The sequence below is a fragment of the Prionailurus viverrinus genome, chromosome D1 (assembly GCF_022837055.1).
Source record: "Prionailurus viverrinus isolate Anna chromosome D1, UM_Priviv_1.0, whole genome shotgun sequence".
NCBI lineage: Eukaryota > Metazoa > Chordata > Mammalia > Carnivora > Felidae > Prionailurus > Prionailurus viverrinus.
In genome coordinates this window covers 87,370,072-87,392,504 of record NC_062570.1, presented here as the reverse complement: position 1 = coordinate 87,392,504, position 22,433 = coordinate 87,370,072, and the positions used below count along the sequence as shown (strand labels likewise).

General features: G+C 36.5%; 1 protein-coding gene across 6 annotated transcripts in view; it reads right to left on the bottom strand.

The window, feature by feature from the left end:
- QSER1 (glutamine and serine rich 1) overlaps positions 1–22,433 on the bottom strand; it is a 91,466-nt gene that overhangs the window by 19,744 nt on the left and 49,289 nt on the right. For all 6 annotated transcript variants that reach the window (XR_007156125.1, XR_007156126.1, XM_047877014.1 and 3 more), the window contains 5 exons: positions 15,105–15,427; positions 14,037–14,153; positions 12,803–12,936; positions 10,891–11,108; positions 2,312–2,449 (listed from right to left, as the gene is read on the bottom strand). Coding sequence is in view for 4 of the 6 variants with exons in the window: in XM_047877014.1 (XP_047732970.1) it covers positions 2,312–2,449; positions 10,891–11,108; positions 12,803–12,936; positions 14,037–14,153; positions 15,105–15,427 (930 nt within the window). In the remaining 2 variants the exon portion in view is untranslated. The remainder of the gene's footprint in view (positions 1–2,311; positions 2,450–10,890; positions 11,109–12,802; positions 12,937–14,036; positions 14,154–15,104; positions 15,428–22,433) is intronic.

Below are 22,433 nucleotides of genomic sequence, written 5' to 3'. Positions count from 1 at the left end.
TTTCCTCAAAGTTAAGATATTAAATTCATTGGTGTATGTAAATATTACTTTAAAAATACTGGACATGTAGCTTTCTGAACAAAAGGTAACTTGAAAAAATAGGTTTGCAATAGCCAACCTGAGAAAGAAACAGCACAGTATGAGGACAAGATCAGAAGTCCTGGGTTTTAGCCCTGTCTCTGCCACCAGAATTGACTGATGACAGCTACCATGACCAGTGAGCAGACTGCCTAGTTTCTCCAGACCTCATTTATCATCTGAACAATAATCATATTACAAAATATAGATTTATCTGACATTATAAAAATCTATAAAATACCAAATATGATAGTCTTAATTTAACTGTAGTTTGGGCCAAAGAAAAAGTAGGGGAAGAAAAATGATCAAAATCCAGTTTCAAAAACACAAGAGAAGAGTCAAAATAGTTATTTCAGAAAAGGAGAGAGTAAAAGTATGATAAAGATTTCTAACCAAAACTTTTTACTTTCTTTTTCACCCCTCTAAAACTTTAAGATCTTTTTAAAAAAAAAGCACTTTCATTGGAGAACTAATTACTTTTGGTGCTGTATTAAATATTTTAGGTTACTAGATTATTTCTCAAATTATCAGCATAATAATATATTTTATAACACTACCTTTAATGACCATTCTGAAAATGTATATGTAATCCTCAGAATCTGGCCGCTAATTTCATAGATGAATAAAAGTATTCTTTATATTTGGAATACAAACACAAGCAGTGACCAGCAGAAGAACACTTCCTCTAATTGAAGAAAAAGTCCTTAGTGAGGAATGCATTCTGAGGTCACTCACCTTAGATACACACTGTGATAGTTTTCTTTTATCTTTCTAGTAGTGATTAAATCTGTTCAAAAACTGTAAGAATTTACATTTCACAAAACAAGGTTTAAACAGCTGTGGATATTTTAAAAATGTTACCATTAAAAAAAACAAAATATAACCATTAAAGTCTTTCCCCCTTATATCAAATAGAGAAAAATCAGAAAACAATGATAAGCAACAGAAAAAAAAATCAATTAAAATACAACTACCCAGGAATTGCCATTACTAAGAAATGTATGTTGTATGATGCAAGGAGTTTTGATTGAGAGAAAACATTTAATGGTGAAAACACTGATGTGGGGAATTAACTATGGGTTTTAATTGTGGTTATTCAATGATTAAGTTGTTCTATAACTATGAAATACATTTAATCTTTTTGAACCTTAGTCTACAAAATAAATGTTTTAGACTAGATAATCTCTAATGTCTCTTCCAGGTCTACATGACTCTAATATTTTAGACTGATGAATGGATTACTGTCTCTGATACGGTCAAAAAACAATGGACCAAAAATTAGAAGACTTGAGATTGTAATCCTTTTGCTGCTACATGCAAATTGTGGGCTCTTAAGCAAGACACTTAACCTCTAGGTGCCTCACTGTCTTCATCCACAAAATGGCTGTCTGAATTGTTTTGGGAGTAAAACAGAATAATATATATCAAAGTATGTGGAAATAACATATGTATTATTAGGCATTACTGTTGAAGTATATTGTTAGTGATTTTTGTTACTATCTTTTGATCATACATGCATACAATCATTTTGATAGGAGGGTGATGGAAACTGACTCATTAACAACCCTTTCATTCCCTCTTTTAGCTTCCCTGGTGAATGCTACAGTAGATGAGTAGTAAATATTAGCAAGCAACATTAAATATATGAGTCACCAGTTATTTCAAATATCAATCTCATCTCTATTTTACTGTAAGGAAAAGTTACTAAAGGAAGAATATAAAGGAGTAATATTAATGAATGTAACCTAATGCATACATTGTTTTATTATTAATTGATTAGAATATAATTATTTGGTGATGTATCTTTTATGAGACACAAATAATGTGATTTTAATCTTTATACCATTATTATCCACTTCATCTTTCCAATCATTAGAAAGCAGAATGTGTTGACCTCTGGACCTTGCGTGTAACATAGACACTTAGTGAAATGTTATAAGGATGACAAAGGTTTAGAATTGAAAGAAACTAGTGGGTAGTTACATAATTTTCCCATGAGTAGGAATCAATAAAAATACATTCAATCTAAAAAAATCCCTCAATATAAATTTGTTCAAATATTGACAATTCATGAAAAAACAGGAATACTTTATAGAATCAGTATCATGAACATGTGAACTGACAATATACAGATATCTATTAGAAAACCTACATACTAAACACATAACTAACAGATAAGAATAAAGAAGATCCATGAAGCACTACCAAGAAAGTACTACTTAGCAGACTGTACCATTGCTCTTCTCTAAGGCTTGCATTGTGTCAGGGTCCAAAGCGATGCTAACAAGCAATTCCATGTAGCTCTTAAAGGTTTCCTTCATCGCTCTTGTGTTCAAAAAACGAGTGACAAAGGGAGCTGGAGGATCAAATTCTGAGAGAGTGAAAAGACGAAATATTAAATATTCTTCCTGATAAATTTAAAAAACACTTTTATTTATAAAAAGAGCCTACAAGCAGATAAAAGGTTGTAGATAAAATTTCTTCAAATTCAAGCTTCTCACATTTGGCTTTTTTTTTTTTTTTAATGTTTTTTATTTATTTTTGAGACAGAGAGAGACAGAGCATGAACGGGGGAGGGGCAGAGAGAGAGGGAGACACAGCATGGGAAGCAGGCTCCAGGCTCTGAGCCATCAGCCCAGAGCCCGACGCGGCGCTCGAACTCACGGACCGCGAGATCGTGACCTGAGCCGAAGTCAGACGCTTAACCGACTGAGCCACCCAGGCGCCCCCACATTTGGCTTTTAAAAACACCCCAGGTTACAGATTCTTAAAGCTGGTTTGCACATCACCATCACTAGAGAGCTCGTAAAACAAAACAAAACAAAACAAACAAATCAGCTTGCTAGACTATTAAAACAGAATCTTTTGGTGGGGGTGGGTGGGTAGGTGGTGGTAGCAGTAATGATGAGGTTTAAATATTATACTTCTAAAGGTTCCCAGGTGACTCTGAAGCCCAATACTAGCCCAGCATTGGTAAACATCAGCCTCACAGGAACCTGTTTGTTCTCCCCTGGCTGTGCTACTCCAGAACTGATGGTTTCTCTAGATTGAAGAAACTACGTAAGACATCTAATGTATGAGTTAATATACAGCCATCTCTTCTTTTTTTAATTCTACACTTAAATTACTGTAAAATTCTGGTCTAGAGCCAAGGCATATACACATTTAAAAAAAATATATAAAATAGCCCATACACAAGGAAAACTTCACTCAAGTTCAATGGCAAGAACTTCAAGATTAGAAATGTCTCAATTTTTACTTTTTTGATTAAAATACATAACTTGTAAAAAAAAAGTTTGTTTGTTTTATACACACACAGGCCCAAAATGGTGTCACTTAGGGTAAGGCCCCAAGTCATTACCAGGACTTAATAACAGGACCAGGACATAAGCCAGGACATAATAATACTTAACCTAACTGCAGTTTCAAACCCCAGAAATGTAACCTTTACCCAGTTAACATGGGAATTTCCTGGTCAGCACTAGGAAATTTACTGATAGATCCTTTTTGTTCCACTTAGGAGGGTGACCTTGCCTAAAACAGTGGATTTTTGCTAATAATTTCCTTTTTACCACTCCCTCTCTACTTTTAAAACCTTTCCTTTTCTATAGCCCTTTGGAGCTCCCCTCTACTTGCCAGATGGGATGCTGCCTGATCCATTAATTGAATAAAAAAGCCAATATGTGTAAAACTTACTTGGTTGAATATTTGTTATTTAACAAACTATTATCACAGCCTTTAAAGCAGTTCTTAAAGTATGGTCCAAGGATCTTTTGAGGTTTCCTCCAAGATCCTTTTCATAATGTCAAAATTGTTTTCATAAAAATATTAAATGCTATATACCTTTTTTACTCTGTTGACATTTGTAAAAATAATGATGGGTAAAAATGCTGGTGCCTTACTTAGTATGAATCAAAGCAGTGGCACCAAATTGCACTAGTAGCCATATACTTTGCCATCTCCCTGACATGCATTTAAAGGGGGAAAAAAGCCAGTTTCAAATAAGAATAGTCCTTAAGGAGGAGCACCTGGGTGGCTCAGTCCGTTGAATGTCTGACTTTGGCTCAGGTCATGATCTTGTGGTTTGTGGCTTTGAGCCCCGCATCGGGCTCTGTGCTGACAGCTCAGAGCCTGGAACCTGCTTCGGATTCTGTGTCTCCCTCTCTCTCTGCCCCTCCCCTGTTCACACTCTGTCTCTCTCAAAAATAAATAAACATTAAAAAAATTTTTTTTTTTTAAAGAATAGTCCTTGGGGAGCCTGGCTGGCTCTATCGGTGCAGTGTGTGACTCTTGATGTTGGGTCCTGAGTTCAAGCCCCATTGGGTAGACATTACTTAAAAAAATGAAAAAAATAGTTTTTCATGAAGCAGTAAAAATGATTAATTGCATTAAATTTTTTACTTTTGAGTAAATGTCTCAATATTCTGTGTGATAAATTAGAGGTACAAATGAAGCACTTCTGTTTTAAAGTATGATGGTTATCTCCAGGAAGAGCATCCATGCAATTGTTTGAGTTACAAGATGAACTAGACCCTTTTCTCCCCTTGGGACAACCATTTTCATTTGAAAGAGTGATTGCCAGACACACCATGCCTATTCAGACTCAGGTATCTGGCAGACATTCTCTCAAAAATTAATGAAATGAACCTGTCATTCAAAGAGAACAAATGACAGCATTTACTAACAATGACAAAATTTGAGGTTTCATTTTTTTTAATTTTTTTAAAAGATTTTATTTTTAAGTAATCTCTACACCCCATGTGGAGCTCAAATTCACGACTCTGAGATGGAGTCGCATACTCCACGACTGAGCCAGCCAGGCACTCCCAAAATTTCAGGTTTCAAATGAAAATCAGAATTCTGGAAAACATGTATCTACAGCTGTGAGCTTGACAACATCCCCGTACTTAAGGAATTCACTGATGAGATCAGTGGTAATATTAGTGTTACACTGTAAAAATGTATGACCTAAATGTAAGAGCTAAAATCATGAAACTCTTAGAGGTGCCTGGGTGGCTCAGTTGGTTGAATGTCTGATTTCAGCTCAGGTCATGATTTCATGGAGCCCTGCATTGGGTTCTCTGATGTCAGCACAGAGCCCGCTTTGGATCCTCTGTCTCCCTTTCTCTGCCCCTCCCCCACTTACATGCACTCTTTTTTCTCTCAAAAATAAACCTTAGGGGCACCTGGGTGGCTCAGTTAGTTAAGCTTCTGACTTTGGCTCAGGCCATGATTTCGTGGCAAGTTGGCTTGTGAGTTCCAGCACCGTGTTGGGCTTCATGCTGACAGCTCAGAGCCTGGAGCCTGCTTCAGATTCTGTGTCTCCCTCTCTCTGACCCTCCCTTGCTCACGCTTTGTCTCTCTCAGAAGTAAACAAACATTAAAAAAATTAAAAAAAAAACATTAAAAAAAATAAAGTCATGAAACTCTTGGGAAATATAGGGGTAAATCTTCATGACCTTGTATTTGGCAATGGATTCTTAATATGACACCAAAAGTCAAAGCAATAAAAGAAAAAAATAAAGAAATTTGGCTTCGTTAGAACTTCAAACTTTTTTTTGAGAGAGATAGCATGCAGTGAAAGGGCAGAGGGAGAAAGAATTTTGAGCAGGCTCCAAGCTCAGCGTGGAGCCTGATGCAGGGCCCAATCCCACAAACCTGGGATCATGACCTGAGTTGAAATCAAGAGTTGGATGCTCAACTGACTGGGCCACCCAGGTGCCCCAGAATTTCAAACTTTTGTGCATCAATGGACATTATCAAAAGAATAAGATAAAATATTTTAAATCCTACATCTAGTAAGGGTTTATTATCTAGAATATATAAAGAACTCCTACAACTTCAGAACAAAAGAATAGCCTAATTAAAACTAGGCAACATATCAGAATAGACATTTCTTCAAAGAAGATAAGGAAATGGACAGTAATCACTTGAAAAGATACTCAACATTAGTTGTTAAGGAACTACAAATCAAAACTTCAGTCATATAGCACTTTACACCTACTAGGATGGCTACAATAAAAAATAAAACAAAACAACCCACCAGAAACAAAAAAATAACAAGTGTTGGTGAGGATGTGAAAAAACTGGAACCTTACGCATTGCTGGCAGTAAAGTAAAATGGTGCAATCATTGGGGTATTTCAAAGGTTTGGTGGTTCCTCAAAAAGCTAAACATACACTTATCATATGGCCCAGCAACTCCGCTCCTAGGTATACACCCAAAACAATAAAAAAAAGACACAAACATATTTGTATGCCAATGTTCATTGCATGCACCATTTACAATAGCCAACAGGTGGAAATAATCTATGTGTCCATCAAAAGATGAAAAGATAAATGAACATACAATGCATAAACTTACAATGGAATAGCTGGCCGTAAAAAGCAATTAAGTTCATATACATGCTGTAACATGGATGAACCTTGAAAACATTATAAGTGAAATAAGACAGATACACTTATATGAGATATTTAGAGTAGGCAAATTCATGGAAACAGAAACTAGATTAGAGATTACCAACAACTGGGGGAAAGAGAGAATCGGTAGTTATTGCTTAATGGTTACAAAGTTTCTGTTTGGTGTGATGAAAATGTCTTGAAAATAGTTGTGATAGTTGCACAACAGTGTGAATATAATCAATGCTACTGAAATGTACACTTAAAAATGGCTAGGGGCGCCTGGGTGGCTTGGTCGGTTAAGCGTCCGACTTCAGCTCAGGTCATGATCTCACGGTCCGTGAGTTCGAGCCCCGCGTCGGGCTCTGTGCTGACAGCTCAGAGCCTGGAGCCTGTTTCAGATTATGTGTCTCCCTCTCTCTGACCCTCCCCAGTTCATGCTCTGTCTCTCTCTGTCTCAAAAATAAATAAACGTTAAAAAATAAAATGGCTATAACGGCATATATTATGTTATATATATTTTAGCCCAAGTTTATAAAATGTGGGAAAAAAATGAAATAGAATATGTGCCTCAATGAGCTAACAGATATTTTCACACGCAGAATGGATAAAATCATTCATGGATTAAAGATACATTCAAGGGGTAAGAGAAACCAGTAAATTTTAATGTAATAAAGCATGAGAAGTTGAAGAAGCTACTACTGGTCAAGTTTATAAAATAAAAACTTTTGAGTATCAAATAATAAAAATATCCATAATTGTCTGAAAAGGTAATTAAAAATCTATATAGGGGCGCCTGGGTGGCTTGGTCGGTTAAGCATCCAACTTCAGCTCAGGTCATGATCTCACGGTCCGTGAGTTCAAGCCCCGCGTCGGGCTCTGTGCTGACAGCTCAGAGCCTGGAGCCTGTTTCAGATTCTGTGTCTCCCTCTCTCTCTGCCCCTCCCCTGTTCATGCTCTGTCTCTCTCTGTCTCAAAAATAAATAAACGTTAAAAAAAAAAATTTAAAAAAAAATCTATATAAGTGGGTTTTCTTTTTATACATTAGCTGAAACAATATATGTAGAAGCAAACATGAAAATGCTACTCTTCTGTTAGTTTAGGAAAATATAGTAGTTAAAAATGTTAATAAGTAATGGGTTTATTTTATTTTATTATTTTTTTACATTAAAAAAATGTTTTTATTTTTATTTTTTTGAGAGAGAGGGAGAGGGAGAGATAGAGTGCGAGTCGGGGAGGGGCAGAGAGACAGGGAGACACAGAATCCGAAGCATGCTCCAGGCTCTGAGCTGTCAGCACAGAGTCTGACGCGGGGCTTGAACTCATAACCATGAGATCAAGACCTGAGCCGAGATCAAGAGTCGGGGGCTTAACAGAATGAACCACCGAGGCACCCCTGTAATCTGTTTATTTTATATTTGAGAGAGTGGGAAAAACAGAGCTTGAGCGGGGCAGGGACAGAGAGACAGAAACAGGATCTGAAGCAGGCTCTAGGCTCCAAGCTATAAGCTGTCAGTACAGAGCCCAAGGCGGAGCTCGAACTCAAGACACCGCGAGATCATGACCTCAGCCAAAGTCAGATGCTTAACCAACTGAGCCACCTGAGTAGCCCTTGGTTTACTTTATTTTATTTCTTTTTTTTTAATTTTTTTTACAACTTTTTTTTTTTTTTAATTTATTTTTGGGACAGAGAGAGACAGAGCATGAACGGAGGAGGGGCAGAGAGAGAGGGAGACATAGAATCGGAAACAGGATCCAGGCTCCGAGCCATCAGCCCAGAGCCTGACGCGGGGCTCGAACTCATGGACCGTGAGATCGTGACCTGGCTGAAGTCGGACGCTTAACCGACTGCGCCACCCAGGCGCCCCGCCCTTGGTTTACTTTAAATAAATATTTTAAAAATTTGTTTTAGGGGCACCCTGGTGGCTCAGTTGGTTAAGCATCTGACTTTAAGCTCAGGTCATGATCTCATGGTGTCATGAGTCTGAGCCCCGCCTCAGGCTCTGTGCTGACAGCTCAGAGCCTGCAGCCTGCTTCAGGTTCTCTATGTGTGTGTGGGTCTCTCTGCCCCTCCCCTGCTCATACTCTGTCTCTCAAAAATAAATAAACATCAAAAAAATTTTTTTTAATTATCTTAGTAGACATTTGGTAAATGTCAATACATATAGCCCACAAAAGCACAAGTATTTTGGAATCCTCAATAAATCTGAAGATTATAAAAAACTCTTAAATAATTTTAAAAACCACCAATGTATAAATCTATGTTTATTATCAATATTTGCCTTTTAAGAAATAATCAAAAACAATAAAAATGCTTACCTATTAGTGACACCTAGTGGCAACTCAAGTCACCATTAAAGAAAAACATCTTGAATGTCATTTAAGGAAGCGGTATAATTGCGTGCAAATTTAGAACCTAAACCATTCCATTCTAAACCATAGAAAGGAAAGCAAACTACAAAAATTACAAGTATTGCCTTCCATACACACTCAAAGCACTGAATATCTTTTTTTTAATCTTTAAAAGAATTAAAAATTTTTTTTCCATTTTAATTTTTGGGTGTGGGGAGGTGGGGGGTAGAGAGAGAGGGAGACAGAAAATCCCAAGCAGGCTCTGTGCTGTTAGTGCAGAGCCTGACACGGGGCTCAAACCCACAAACCATGAGATCATGACCTGAGCCAAAATCAAGACTAAACACCCAGGTGGCCCAAAGCACTGCATTTCTTTATAAATTCTGATGTTCAAACTTCATGAGTAGCTTTTATTTTTTTATTTTTATTTAATTTGAGAGAGAGAGAGAGAGAGAGAGAGAGAGAGAGAGAGAACATGACCTGGGGAAAGGGGCAGGGGGAGAGAGAATCTTTAGTAGGCTCCCAAAATGGGGCTCGACCCTGAGATCATGATGTGAGGCAAAATCAAGAGTCAGACGCTCAACTACTAACCAACCGAGCCACCCAGATGCCCTACCATTCTCTTTCTGTTCAAATAAGCTTTAAGATAAGCTCCCAAGCAATGAGCTTGTAATGTCAGAATCCAACCTGGTCATCAACCTCAATAGCACCCCAACACACAATTCACCATTTACATTCAACCTGAATTTCTCATGTGTCCCCCTCTTCCATCCCTACTGCCCCAACTTCAGACTTTCAATTTATACCTGAACTATGAGGTCTTGTAATACAAATTCCAATTTTAACATGTTGCTCCCTACTCAAATCCTTCCAGGGACTCTCCTTTGCTTACAGGATCCCAGGCTTTTTAGCTTTAGCTTGGCATATCCGGCCTTCTATCATCCTTTCAACTTTTTCTGCCTACCTCCAACTTTATGCTCTAGAAGGGTCACCAACCTTTTTCTGTAAAGGGCCAAGTGGTAAATATTTGAGGCTTTAATGGTCACATGCTCTTTGTAGCAATGACTCAAATCTGCCACTGTGGTAGAAAACCAACTATATGAAAATATGTAAATGAATCCGCATTCCAATTAAAACTTTATTTACAAGAATAGGCTGCAGGTCAGATTTGACCCACTGGCCAGTTTGCCAACTTTTGCTCTAGAATGAACTGCTTGGTATTTCTTACTTATATTCACAACAATTTGATGGCTAATGGAATGTGCACTAGTATATTCTTGTGTTTTACAACTATCTCAGGTTTAGTTTCTAATAAATCAATATACCTGTATCTGTATCTAGCCAATGAAAATGCTCTTTGGTGTCTTTTAACAGTTTTAAGAGTATAAAAGGGTTTGAAGGTCAAAAAGTCTGATCTATTTCAACCTTTTCATTTTATAAAAGAGAAAAAATTAAGGCACAGAGAGGTCACCTAGATTAGTCAAGGGTACTGGTTGGCTAGTGGCAGATATATGGCAGTATACAGTATATCATATAATTAACAAATATATTCCATATATTCCAAATATATTCCATATACTTATATTCTATATAAGTATACATTATTATATACATTATTATACCCTATTAACTATAGTTTCAGAGTTGCTGCCTCCTAGGCTCATTTTACTCTTTTCTTCCAGCATAAACATAGACTGAAGATTAGAACTACAGAGATTACAGGACTCAGCATAAATGATCTGATCTAATCCCCATCCTACCCAAAGAGGCGAGATAACTGGCATGACTATGGCAGCAGTCTTCCTTCAGTTCACTGTTCTTTTCTACTTTACAAGGCTGCACGTATGGGCAAAGTGTACTTCAATTAGTGTTCAAGGAATGAGAATTTATGTATGTATATATGTATTTATTTTTTAATGTATTTTTATAAAAGCCTAGGCAGAACTTAGGTAGGTAAATCCCCTGAGAAATAAAACAATTTTGAATTGTGAATATCATTGCTTCTCTCTGTTCATGTAGATAACCTAAAGTTACCAAGGTATTCACTTCATAGAGAACTTACCCTCATCATCACTACTAGTAGAATGGATCTCAGGACTGGAGTCAGATTGGGATGATGAAAACTCTTCTTTCCATTTCTTCCGCTTCTTTGGTGGTGGCTCAGCCTTTACTTTCAGCTGTTTAACTTTGGGTTTCACTGAAGGGGCTTTTGTAGTTGTAGTTTTTGGTGTTGGAGGATCAGAAGTTTTACTGCTACTACTTGGTTTAGCCTGAACAGTTCTGCAATGTTACAAACAAACTTCATTAACACACTGCAATCTTGTCAGATTAAAATAAATTAGACCAAAAATGAATAACACTAGTGAAAAAAAGTATAATTACCTCACCAACATCTCCAAAATAAAGCCCAAGTCCCATACATCTCCAATGATGATTCCCACCCTCCTCCCGACAAATTCTCTTGAAATACCCTCTAACCACTGACATTCAGTATTCAGTTATTAAAGGCTATTAATTTAATCCCTATTTCTCTCTCTTCACGAACTCATTTTCCTGAGGATGAAGCTGTACAACAGGTGATCAAAGGGCTTTGGGAAGTAATTCATGATAAACCATCAATAGCCATATGTAGTAACTCTGACCATCTGAAACTCTCAGATTCTTGTGGTAGCAAGTTTTGGTGTGGAGACCAACTACATCTGTCCTAGAGCCCTTCAAGATTTGCTGTGTTAGTTCTGGAGATTTGAGTGGATAAAATTCCATCATAAAAATAAGGTGCACTGCTTCTAATAAGTTGGAATCTGAATCAAACTAGACCTTACCAGCACTAGATTGAGAATATCTAGGGTCATACCCCCTTTTCCCATACAGATCACAGGAATGTGGCTAGGTCAGTTGTCTTCCAGATCCATGTTCCAGACAACCCAGATCACATTAATATATGATAATTCTATTGTACACTTGCCTGGTAATATATAGGTTTTAGAGTTTTTTCTTAAAATTTATTTCATTTTAAATTTGACACTCCATTTTAATTTTCATTTTATGGATAAAAAAGAGGGCTTCAAAAAGGTTGTGTTACTCTAGGTCATAAAAAGCTGGATTCAAACCTCCTGACTCTAAATCTATTTTCCCTCCATTACATTAGGGTGACACCAAAAGGCTTCTGGGAAAGAAAAGAGTACCTATCCCACCACAGATGGTCATGAGCTTTACGGCTCCGGTCTCATTACTTCAAAAAGAATCACTTATTGCGGCGCCTGGGTCGCTCAGTTGGTTAAGCGTCCGACTTCAGCTCAGGTCATGATCTCACAGGCTTGAGTTCGAGCCCCACGTCGGGCTCTGTGCTGACAGCTCAGAGCCTGGAACCTGCCTTGGATTCTGTGTCTCCCTCTCTCTCTGCCCCTCCCCTGCTTATGCTCTATCTTTTTCTGTCTCAACAATAAATTAAAATATTAAAAAAAAAAAAAGAATCACTTATTATAGCAGACACTGAATTTTTAGACTTGTATATAATGAAAAAATGTTAGGCTCTTTAACTGATGTGATTCTTTGTATAAGACATTGTGGGTGTGGGCAGATGACTGGATGGCTCAGTTGGTTCAATGTCTGACTTTTGATTTTGGCTTGGGTTGTGATCCCAGGGTCATGGGATCCACACTGAGTTCAGAGCCTACCAAAGATTCTCTCTCTCTCTGTCTCTCTCTGTTTCTCTCCCCGACTTGTGCTCTCTCTCTCTCAAAAGTTAAAAACAAATTAAAAATTAAAAAACAAAAATAAAAAAAAACCATTGCTGGAGTACCTGACTGGTTTGGTCAAAAGAGCATGTGACTTGGGGGTCACATACTTGGGGTTCTGGGTTCAAGCCCACGCTGGGTGTAGAGACTACTAAAATAAAATTAACTTAAAATAAAAGACATTGCCAAAAATAAGCCTTATATATATATATATATATTACATATGAAAATAAATACCTGATAGTTTGTGAAGGCTTACTTCTTGGCTTTTTGGAACACACTCTGACATATTCCTTTTTGTTTGTGTTTTCAATGAACTTCACGTATATCTTTTTGTATTTACTCTTTGCATCTCCAAAATATCCAAGGTACTAAGGAAAGAAACACTATGAATTACATACTTATACATTCTGTACATAAAATATTTGTTGGCTTGACTATTACATTAGCATCCTTTAAGTTTTTCAAAATGCATCTCTGGCCAAGCTACTTTTCACCCTCAATAAAAATGATCTCAGTCTCATTCTTGACTGTAAGCCCTTACATAGAAGCTTACATTTGGCTAATCATTTGGCTAATCATCAGATGCTTACTTACTCAATGCTGTTAAATAACTACATAAGTATAAAAGAATCACTTTTGTAAGTTTTCTGATAAATTGGGATGTTTGATTGGCAGAATAATCAATATAGTAGCAGCCCCTGATTCCGTATGAACTTTTTATAGACTAATAACTAATTCATTTTTTAAAAAAAGGTTATATATATATATATATATATATATATATATATATGTATAAAGTGATTTAATTTTTAAAAACTGGTATTTACATACTGATTCTGTTTTATAATCAGACTATCAGAGTATTATATTATCAAATTTTATATCAGAAATGCTTAATATAAAATACATTTAATTTAGGGGCGCCTAGGGACGCCTGGGTGGCTCAACTGGTTAAGTGTTTGACTTTAGCTCAGGTCATCATCTCATGGTTCGTGGGTTTGAGCCCCGTGTCGCACTCTGTGCTGATGGTGCAGAGCCTGGAGCCTACTTCAGATTCTGTGCCTCTGGCTCTCTCTGTCCCTACCCCACTTGTACTCTGTCTCCCTCTCTCTCTTTCTCTCTCAAAAATAAATAAACATTAAAAAAAAATTAGGGGCATCTTGATGGCTCAGTTGGTTAAGCATCTGACTTTGGCTCAGGTCATGATCTCACAGCTCCTGAGTTGGAGCCCCGTGTCGGGCTTTGCGCTGACAGCTCAGAGGCTGGAGCCTGCTTGGATCCTGTGTCTCTGACTCTCCCTGCCCCTCCCCTGCTCTTGATCTCTCTTTATCTCTCTCTCTCTCTCTCAAAAATAAATATTTAAAAAATAATAAAAATACACTTAAATTTAAATCATCCTTTATTTTTCCCAGGATAACTGTTTTGTCAAAAAAATAGGAAGGCTAATGTAACCAAGCATTTTACTTACACTATTTGTAGCAGCAAATTCTCTTTGTCCATCTCGAATTTCAGGAACAAACTTCTGTAATAAAGCTTTTTGTACTTTCCAAATAGCTGGGGGTTCTTTTCCTGTTTTTAAAGCCTCCTGTAATATGTGGAATCAGTTATAATTTTAAAAACTGGCAACATATTCTTGATTTATAGAATCTTAGAACTAAGAGAAAAATGAATGACCTACATAGCTATTATTTTTAACCTAGCTGAATTTTTGCAATAATTTTTATAAGGTGGCTATTCAATCTCTGCTAAAATTCTTCCAGAAATAGGGAGGACACCAACATGTACAGTAGCTCATTACCCTTTTGTGTAACTACTGGCAAGTTTTCCCCTAATGATATTTTGATACATTATTTGTGCAGTTTTACAAGAGTATGTATATATTCAAAAAGACCAGAAACAAATATGCTAAAATATTAACAGTAGTTAATTGTGAATGGAAGGCATATAGACAATTTGAATGTTGTATTATAGTCCTCATTATACTTTTTAATGCCATTCCTCTCCACCCCAATTCAAAAATAAAATCAAAAGGAAACAAAAACCCAAAAAATATATTATTTTAAGCACAGCTAAAATCGTCTGGTATGAAATTTACCATTCTACCTGTGGTTCTATAATTTGAAATTATGAAAATAAGTGAATTCTGTGTTTATTTTATATTCCTATTACTTTCTTTAAACTTTTAAGTAAAAAAAAAATAACCATTTTCTCCAACCCCTTAACAATACAATTGAGTTGGGAACCTTCAAAAACATTAACATTTCAAAACTGCTCTCATTACTAGTACCTAAATGCAGCATACTGACTAGTCAGAAATATGCAAAACTCAAAAAAGTCAAAATAATTTTAAACTGCTTTTTCAAAATATCTGACATCTGCTAGTTTGATTTTATTATCTAGCAATTACAACAGAATAACTATAAAAATATAACTTTTTGCAGTTCAAGCCAGAGGCATACTATTAGTCATTATGAAGGCTTAGTATAGGACATGCCCACTAAACTATGACCTTTACACCTGTGAACATTTAAATCACCTTAAAAGTCTCTATGTCTTCTATCTTTACCACAAATTCATCACGCTCTCTGTATTGGCCTTCTCCTCCACTTTCTGTGTTCTCCTCATCTGTAAAACCTTCTATGGCAACAGTGTCCTGTCCTTTTGCAAACTGGTCTGAAGGAAGCCCATCAAGTTCGCAGGGCTTTGGGGGTTCTGTAGAGTTTATATTTTCCAGGATATTTATTGCAGATGAAGTAGAGCAGGGAGGTTCTTGTTTAACTGCACCCACAGTGGTAGAGGTAGCAGTACCAGTAGTATTGGCAGTTGGGCTAGTAGTTGCCACCCGTAGGGCTTCTGAAACTAGATCAAGCAAATGCAAATCAGTAATACAAATAAATATTTACTTGTTTGGAGTAAAATCTGAACAGTGTAAAAAGAAAGACTTGATTATTTTTACCATCAATTGTTTGAAACAATGAACACTATAGTAAGAAATTAAAATATGGCTGTAAATTTCCAAGAAACAAAGTGATAGAATTACATCTGGATGACAATCAGACTGAGGGCCTCCATCAACCTACTCTTACCACTGAGTCCATTAAGTAGCACAAAGCTATTTTGAGAACAGAGGGGTGCCTGGGTGGCTCAGTCGGTTAAGGGTCCGACTTTGGCTCAGGTCATGATCTTGTAGTTTGTGGGTTCAAGCCCTGCACTGGGCTCGGTGCTGACAGCTCAGAGCCTGGAGCGTGCTTTGGATTCTGTGTTGCCCGCTATCTGCCCCTCCCCTGTTCATTCTCTGTCTTTCTCTCTCTCAAATAAATAAACATTAAAAAAATTTTTAGAAGAACTGAGACACAAAAGGGATGCAAGATAAGAAGGGTCAGCTGACCAAAGCTGTGAAGAATTCCTAGAAGAAGAAAAGCAAATTGGATGTGGGAAGGGAAAACAACACCCCAAAATACTTTGAAAAAGCTCTAAGAACTACAGAAATAAAAAGGATTGTAAAATAATAACAAGAAAAATTGTATGCTAACAAATAAGATGAAATTCCTAGAAAAATGAAAACTAAAAAGGACTCGAGAAGAAATACAATATATGAACAGACCAACAAGTAGGGAGAATAAAAAATGTTAAAAAGCATCCCACAAAGATAAGCACAGGCCCAAATGGGTTCACAAATAGATTCTACCAATTTTAAGTTAAGTAAGAATTAATATCAATCCATCATAAGCCAAAAAAACAGAAGGAAACACATCCCGCTTCATTCTATAGAGCCAGTATTATTCCAATACCTAAACCAGACAAAACAGCACACACAAAAAAACCATAGGATCAGCATCCCTCATGAATATATACACAAAAATCTTCAACATATGAGGAAATCAACCAACATATAAAAAGAATTATACATCATGACCAAATGGGTTTTAACATCTAAAGATCAATCAGTCATCATATTAACATAACAAAGGACAAAACCAAAGGATCATCTCATTAGATGCAGAAAAAGCATTTGACAAAATTCAGCACCATGAATTTAAACACTTTTGTGATAAAAATACTCAACAAGCTGAACATAGGAGGGAACTGCAACCTGATAAAGGGCATCTACAAAAACCCAAAAGCTGACATCAGACTTAATGGTAAAAAACTAGATAGATGCTTTCCCCTAAGAAAGATGTCTGAAGAAATAAATAATCTCTATTTGCAGATGACATAATCTTGTATATAGAAAATCCAAAGGAATCTCCTAAAAAAACTATTTGAGTTAATAAGTAAGTTCAGCAAGTTTTCAGAGTATAAAATCAATATATAAAAATCAATAGTATTTTTTTAAAGTAAGCTCTACACCCAACGTGGGCCATGAACTCACAACCTCAAGATCAAAAGTCACATACTGTACCAACTGAGCCAGCCAGGCGGCCCCAAATGTATTTCTATATACTCGCAACGAACAATCCAAAAATGAATTCAGGGGGGTACCAGGGTGGCACAGTTGGTTAAGTGTCCCACTCTTGATTTTGGCTCAAGTCATGACTTCATGGTTTGTGAGATGGAGCTCTGTATGGGGCTCTGAGCTGACAGCATGGAGCCTGCTTGGGATTCTCTCTCGCTCTCTTTCTCTCTGCCTTCCCACTGTTCACATGAGCACACTCTTTCTCTCAAAATAAATAAATAAATAAACGTTAAAAAAAAAAAAAGAATTCAGGAATACAATTCCACTTATAATAGCATCAAAAAGAAAAAAATATTTGGAAATAAATTTCAGAAAAATATAAAGCTTCCCTTCTGAAAACTATACACATTGTTCAAAGAGTTCTAGTGTTCAAAAGTCTACTATTATCCAGGAGGAGAGAAAGATATTAACAGATTTTGAGAAGCAGAAAATACATACTGTAATTCCTACTATAACCAGGAAAAGAACAGAAATATTTCATCAAAATAATGAGGGGTTGGGAATACAGGAATGAGACGAGACTGACCACGTATCAATGATTATTAAAGCTAAGTGATAGGGGCACCTATCACTGGGTGGCTCAGTTGGTTAAGTGTCCGACTTTGGCTCAGGTCATGATCTCACTGTTTGTGAGTTCAAGCCCCCACTGGACCCGCTGCTGTCAGCACAAAGCCCACTTCTGATCATCTATACCCCCCTCTCTCTGCCCCTCCCTTGCACATGTGCATACACACTCCCTCAAAAAAATAAACACTGAAAAAAATAAAAAAAAAAACCTGAGTGATACACACATTGGTTTAATTATATCAATGTTTGTTTATATTTGAAAATGCCCATGGGCACCTGATTGGCTCAGTGGATTGAGCATCTGACTCTTGATTTTGGCTCAGGTCATGATCTCATGGTTGATGGGATTGAGCCCCACTTCGGGATCTGCACTGACAGCATGGAGCCTCCTTGGGATCCTCTCTTTCCCTTTCTCTCTCTCTGCCCCTCTCCTACTTGTGCATACACATGTGCTCTCTCTCAAAATAAATAAATTGTAGGAGTGTCTGGATGGCTCAGTTAGTTAAGTGTCCAACTCTTGATTTCGGTTCAGGTCGTGATCTCACAGTTCACGAGATTAAGCCCTACGTCGGGCTCTGTAATGACAGTGCAGAGCTTGCTTGGGATCCTCTCTCTCCCACCTCTCTGTCTGCCACTCCCCCCCACCCTGCCCGTGTGCTCTCTCTCCCTCTTTCTCAAAATAAACATATAAAAAAATAAGCAAAAAAAGAAAATGTCCATAGTAAAAAACTAAGCAAATATTTCTTTTAAAAGAATGTATAACTGGGGCACCTGGGTGGCTCAGTCAGTTAAGTGGCCGAATTCAGCTCAGGTTATGACCTCGAGTTTCGTGAGTTCAAGCCCCAAGTTGGGCTCTGTGCTGACAGGTGTGAGCCTGGAGCCTGCTTCAGAGTCTGTGTCTCCCTTTGCTCCACCCCTGCTCACACTTTGTGTGTGTCTGTCTCTCAAAAAATAAATATTAAAAAAATTTTTTTATTTCTCTATTTTATTTTTATTTCCCAATGTATAATTATTTTTATTTTATCAATGGAGCTTTTGCATCCAGACTTTTTAAATTCTCATGTCATCAAATACATTTTCCTTTTCACTGTGAGTTTTTTTTTCCTTTTAATTTTTATTTAATTTTTAAAAAAATTTACATCTAAGTTAGTTAGCATATAGTGCAACAGTGACTTCAGGAGTAGATTCCTTAATGCCCCTTACCCATTTAGCCCATCCCCCCTCCCACAACCCCTCCAGTAACCCTCTGTTTGTTCTCCATATTTAAGAGTCTCTTATGTTTTTGTCCCCCCCCCTGTTTTTGTATTATTTTTGCTTCCCTTCCCTTATGTTCATCTGTTTTGTATCTTACAGTACTCATACAAATGAAGTCATATGATGTTTGTCTTTCTCTGACTAATTTCACTTAGCATAGTACCCTCTAGTTCCATCTACATAGTTGCGAATGACAAGATTTCATTCTTTTTGATTGCTGAGTAATTAAAAAAATTTTTTTAATAAAAATAAAAGAATGTATAACTTTCAAATTAGTAAAGGGAAACATCTATATATAAATACTCTATGATGCTCTTTTTATGAAGCTTTAAAACAAACCAAAGCTAAGAAGAGTGTTCAGGTGTAGTATAGTATAATATACATAAAAGGGATTAAGAGGTACATACTTCCAGTTAAAAAATAAGTAATGGAGATGAAAATAACAGAAGAAATACAGTCAATAATACTGTATTAATGTTGCATGGTGACAGATTGAGAAATGTATGAAATTGTTGTATCAATAAGCTATGCATTGGAAACTAATATAACATTGTATGTCAAATATACTTAAAAAAACAAAGGTATAGTATTTAGGGATGCATACACAGGTGATAAAATTACAAAAGAAAAGCAAGGAAGTGATTACCACCCCCAACTAAGATAGTGGTTAGTTCTAGAGGTTATGAGTTGAGTTTAATGTATAATATTCAATTTGGGGGCACCTGGTTGAGCGTCTTTGGCTCAGGTCATGATCTCACAGTTTGTGGGTTCGAGCCCTGCATCAGGTCCTGTGCTGACAGATTGGAGCCTGAAGCCTGCTTCAGATTCTGTGTCTCCCTCTCTCTCTCTGCCCCTCCCCAACTTGCACTCTGTCTCTGTCTCTCTCTCAAAATACTAATCATTAAAAAAATTAATATAATATTCAAATTTTGTACTTTCTTGTTCTCTAATGAGTAGCATTTAACACCATTAAATTTTATTCTTTGGGGGCGCCTGGGTGGCGCAGTCGGTTGGGCGTCCGACTTCAGCCAGGTCACGATCTCACGGTCCGTGAGTTCGAGCCCCGCGTCAGGCTCTGGGCTGATGGCTCGGAGCCTGGAGCCTGTTTCCGATTCTGTGTCTCCCTCTCTCTGCGCCTCCCCCGTTCATGCTCTGTCTCTCTCTCTGTCCCAAAAATAAATAAACGTTGAAAAAAAAAAATTTAAAAAAAAAAAAAAAAAAATAAATTTTATTCTTTGCTCCACACTTTTAGCACATCTCATTGGTTTTGAAATGTAATGCTCCACTGTCCTTTCTAAGTGGTTAATCATTTCAGTTTTGGTTTCTTTTTAAAGCCATGAGGTATTTAGGAGAAGTTATTTAGAAGTTTTAAAAATAAACTTTTTATTTCTTTGTCTTTTTCTTTTTTTCCTTTCAACTATTATTTATAAAATTATTGCATTATAGTCAGGGAATATGGCTTAAGTAATGTCTGCATTTTCCAATTTATAGAAATTGTATGTGTGTTATCTTACATGTCTTATATTTATTTCCATATGTGAGTTATATTTCACAAGAGAAAATATTTTGAAAGAAAACAGATATGGAAAAATATACCAAAACAGTAACAATAAAATTAGTATGGCAATATTAAAAACAGAAATGAGAAAGTAAAAGGGAAAAAGATTTTATGAAAAGGAAATTTAACTTAGTACAATTTTATGTATCCGATCACATGGGTTTGAAACATATCAAGTAAACAGTATTAGAGAAACAATCAAACATAGTTGGAAACTTTAACACACCTTTTTCAGGAATCAACAGATCAAGCAATCTAAAAACAAATAAGGATAGGGAGGATTTAAAAACTGTTTATTATTCAGAATTTCAAACATACATAAAAGTAGAAAATACAAACCCTCAAATATCATAACCCAGTTATAGTAACTACTACGAACATTTTGGTATACTTCTTTCATATTTCCATCACCCCTTTTATATTTGCTGGGATAGTTCAAGGCAAATTCTAGCCCTGTCATTTAGGTCCAACAAACATAAATTTTCTTATATAACCTAATGTCATGTATTACATTAAGCAAAAAAGGAGATATAAAGGATTTGAACGGCATTACCAAATATAATCTACAGCACATAGTATTCACGAATTATTTATAAAAAATGATCATTTACCAAGCCACTAGCAAACTTTTCATAAATATCCAAAAGCAGGCATTATTGAAGCACTCCTTTGACCAAAATACAGTAGGGCCATAAATTAGTAACAAATGAGTACCAACAACAACAAAAATAGAAACCTATTAGGAAATAGGCAAAAACACACAATTCTTAATAGCTCTTAGGTTAAAAAAGGAAATTAAAACTGAAATGACAAAGCATTTAGAAAGGAGTGAGAGCATTACAAATTGAAACCAAAGGCATAGATAGAGCCGGAGTGTGTTGCAATGAAGAAACCTTACACTTTAATGCCATTCATTAAAAAGCAAGGATATACATATAAAAATAAACTATTAAACTCAAGAAGCCAGAGAGAGAATATTAAATTGAACCCAGGGAAGATAGAGAAATAGAACTGAGTAAAGAAAAAGTGAGTAAGAAAATGAAAGCAGGAATAAATAAAAAGTACACTGGTTCATTGAGAAGAACTATTAAATAGGTAAACTTCACAGAATGATAAGGAAAAAGATTCAAACACATTTGGAGCAAGAAAGAGAACATATGTATAGAAACAGAGGGGATTAAATGCTATGTGCAACTACATAACAGATTAAAAAATCTAAGTGAAAGGGATGATTTTACTAGAAAATACCATACCTTCAAAAAAATTGATCTTGATAGATTAAACTACCTCAGGAAAAAAACTGGAAAGTCCCAGATATATTCTTAGAAAGTTCTACCAAACCCCTATTATATGTGGTAGGTAAATTTTTTCAAAGCTTAGACAAATATACAAACTCTCCCAATTCGGGGCGCCTGGATGGCTCAGTCGGTTGAGTGTCCGACTTCGGCTCAGGTCATGATCTCACAGTCTGTGGGTTCGAGCCCCATGTCGGGCTCTGTGCTGACAGCTCAGGGCCTGGAGCCTGCTTCTGCTTCTGTGTCTCCCTCTTTCTCTGACCCTCCCCTGTTCATGCTCTCTCTCTGTCTCAAAAATAAATAAACGTTAAAAAAATTAAAAAAAAAAAAAAACAAACTCTGACTATAAAAGTGAATATTAAGACAAAAAACGAAAACACAAAACCAAAAATATAGCAATAAAAAGATTAAGGCAAAAAACACTATAAGCATGGGGCGCCTGGGTGGCTTAGTCAATTAAGCATCCAACTTCAGCTCAGGTTATGATCTCACAGTTTGTGAGTTTCATGTCACAGTTTGAGGCCCTCATTGGGCTCTATGCTGACATCGCAGAGCCTGGAACCTGCTTGGAGTTCTGTGTCTCCCTCTTTCTGCCCCTCCCCTGCTCATGCTCTGTCTCTCTCTCTCAAAAATAAAATAAATATTTAAAAAAAACTTTAAAAAAACACTATAAGTGTTAATCTCACTTATGAATCTAAGTGTAAAAATCCTAAATAAAACACTAGCAACTTAAAT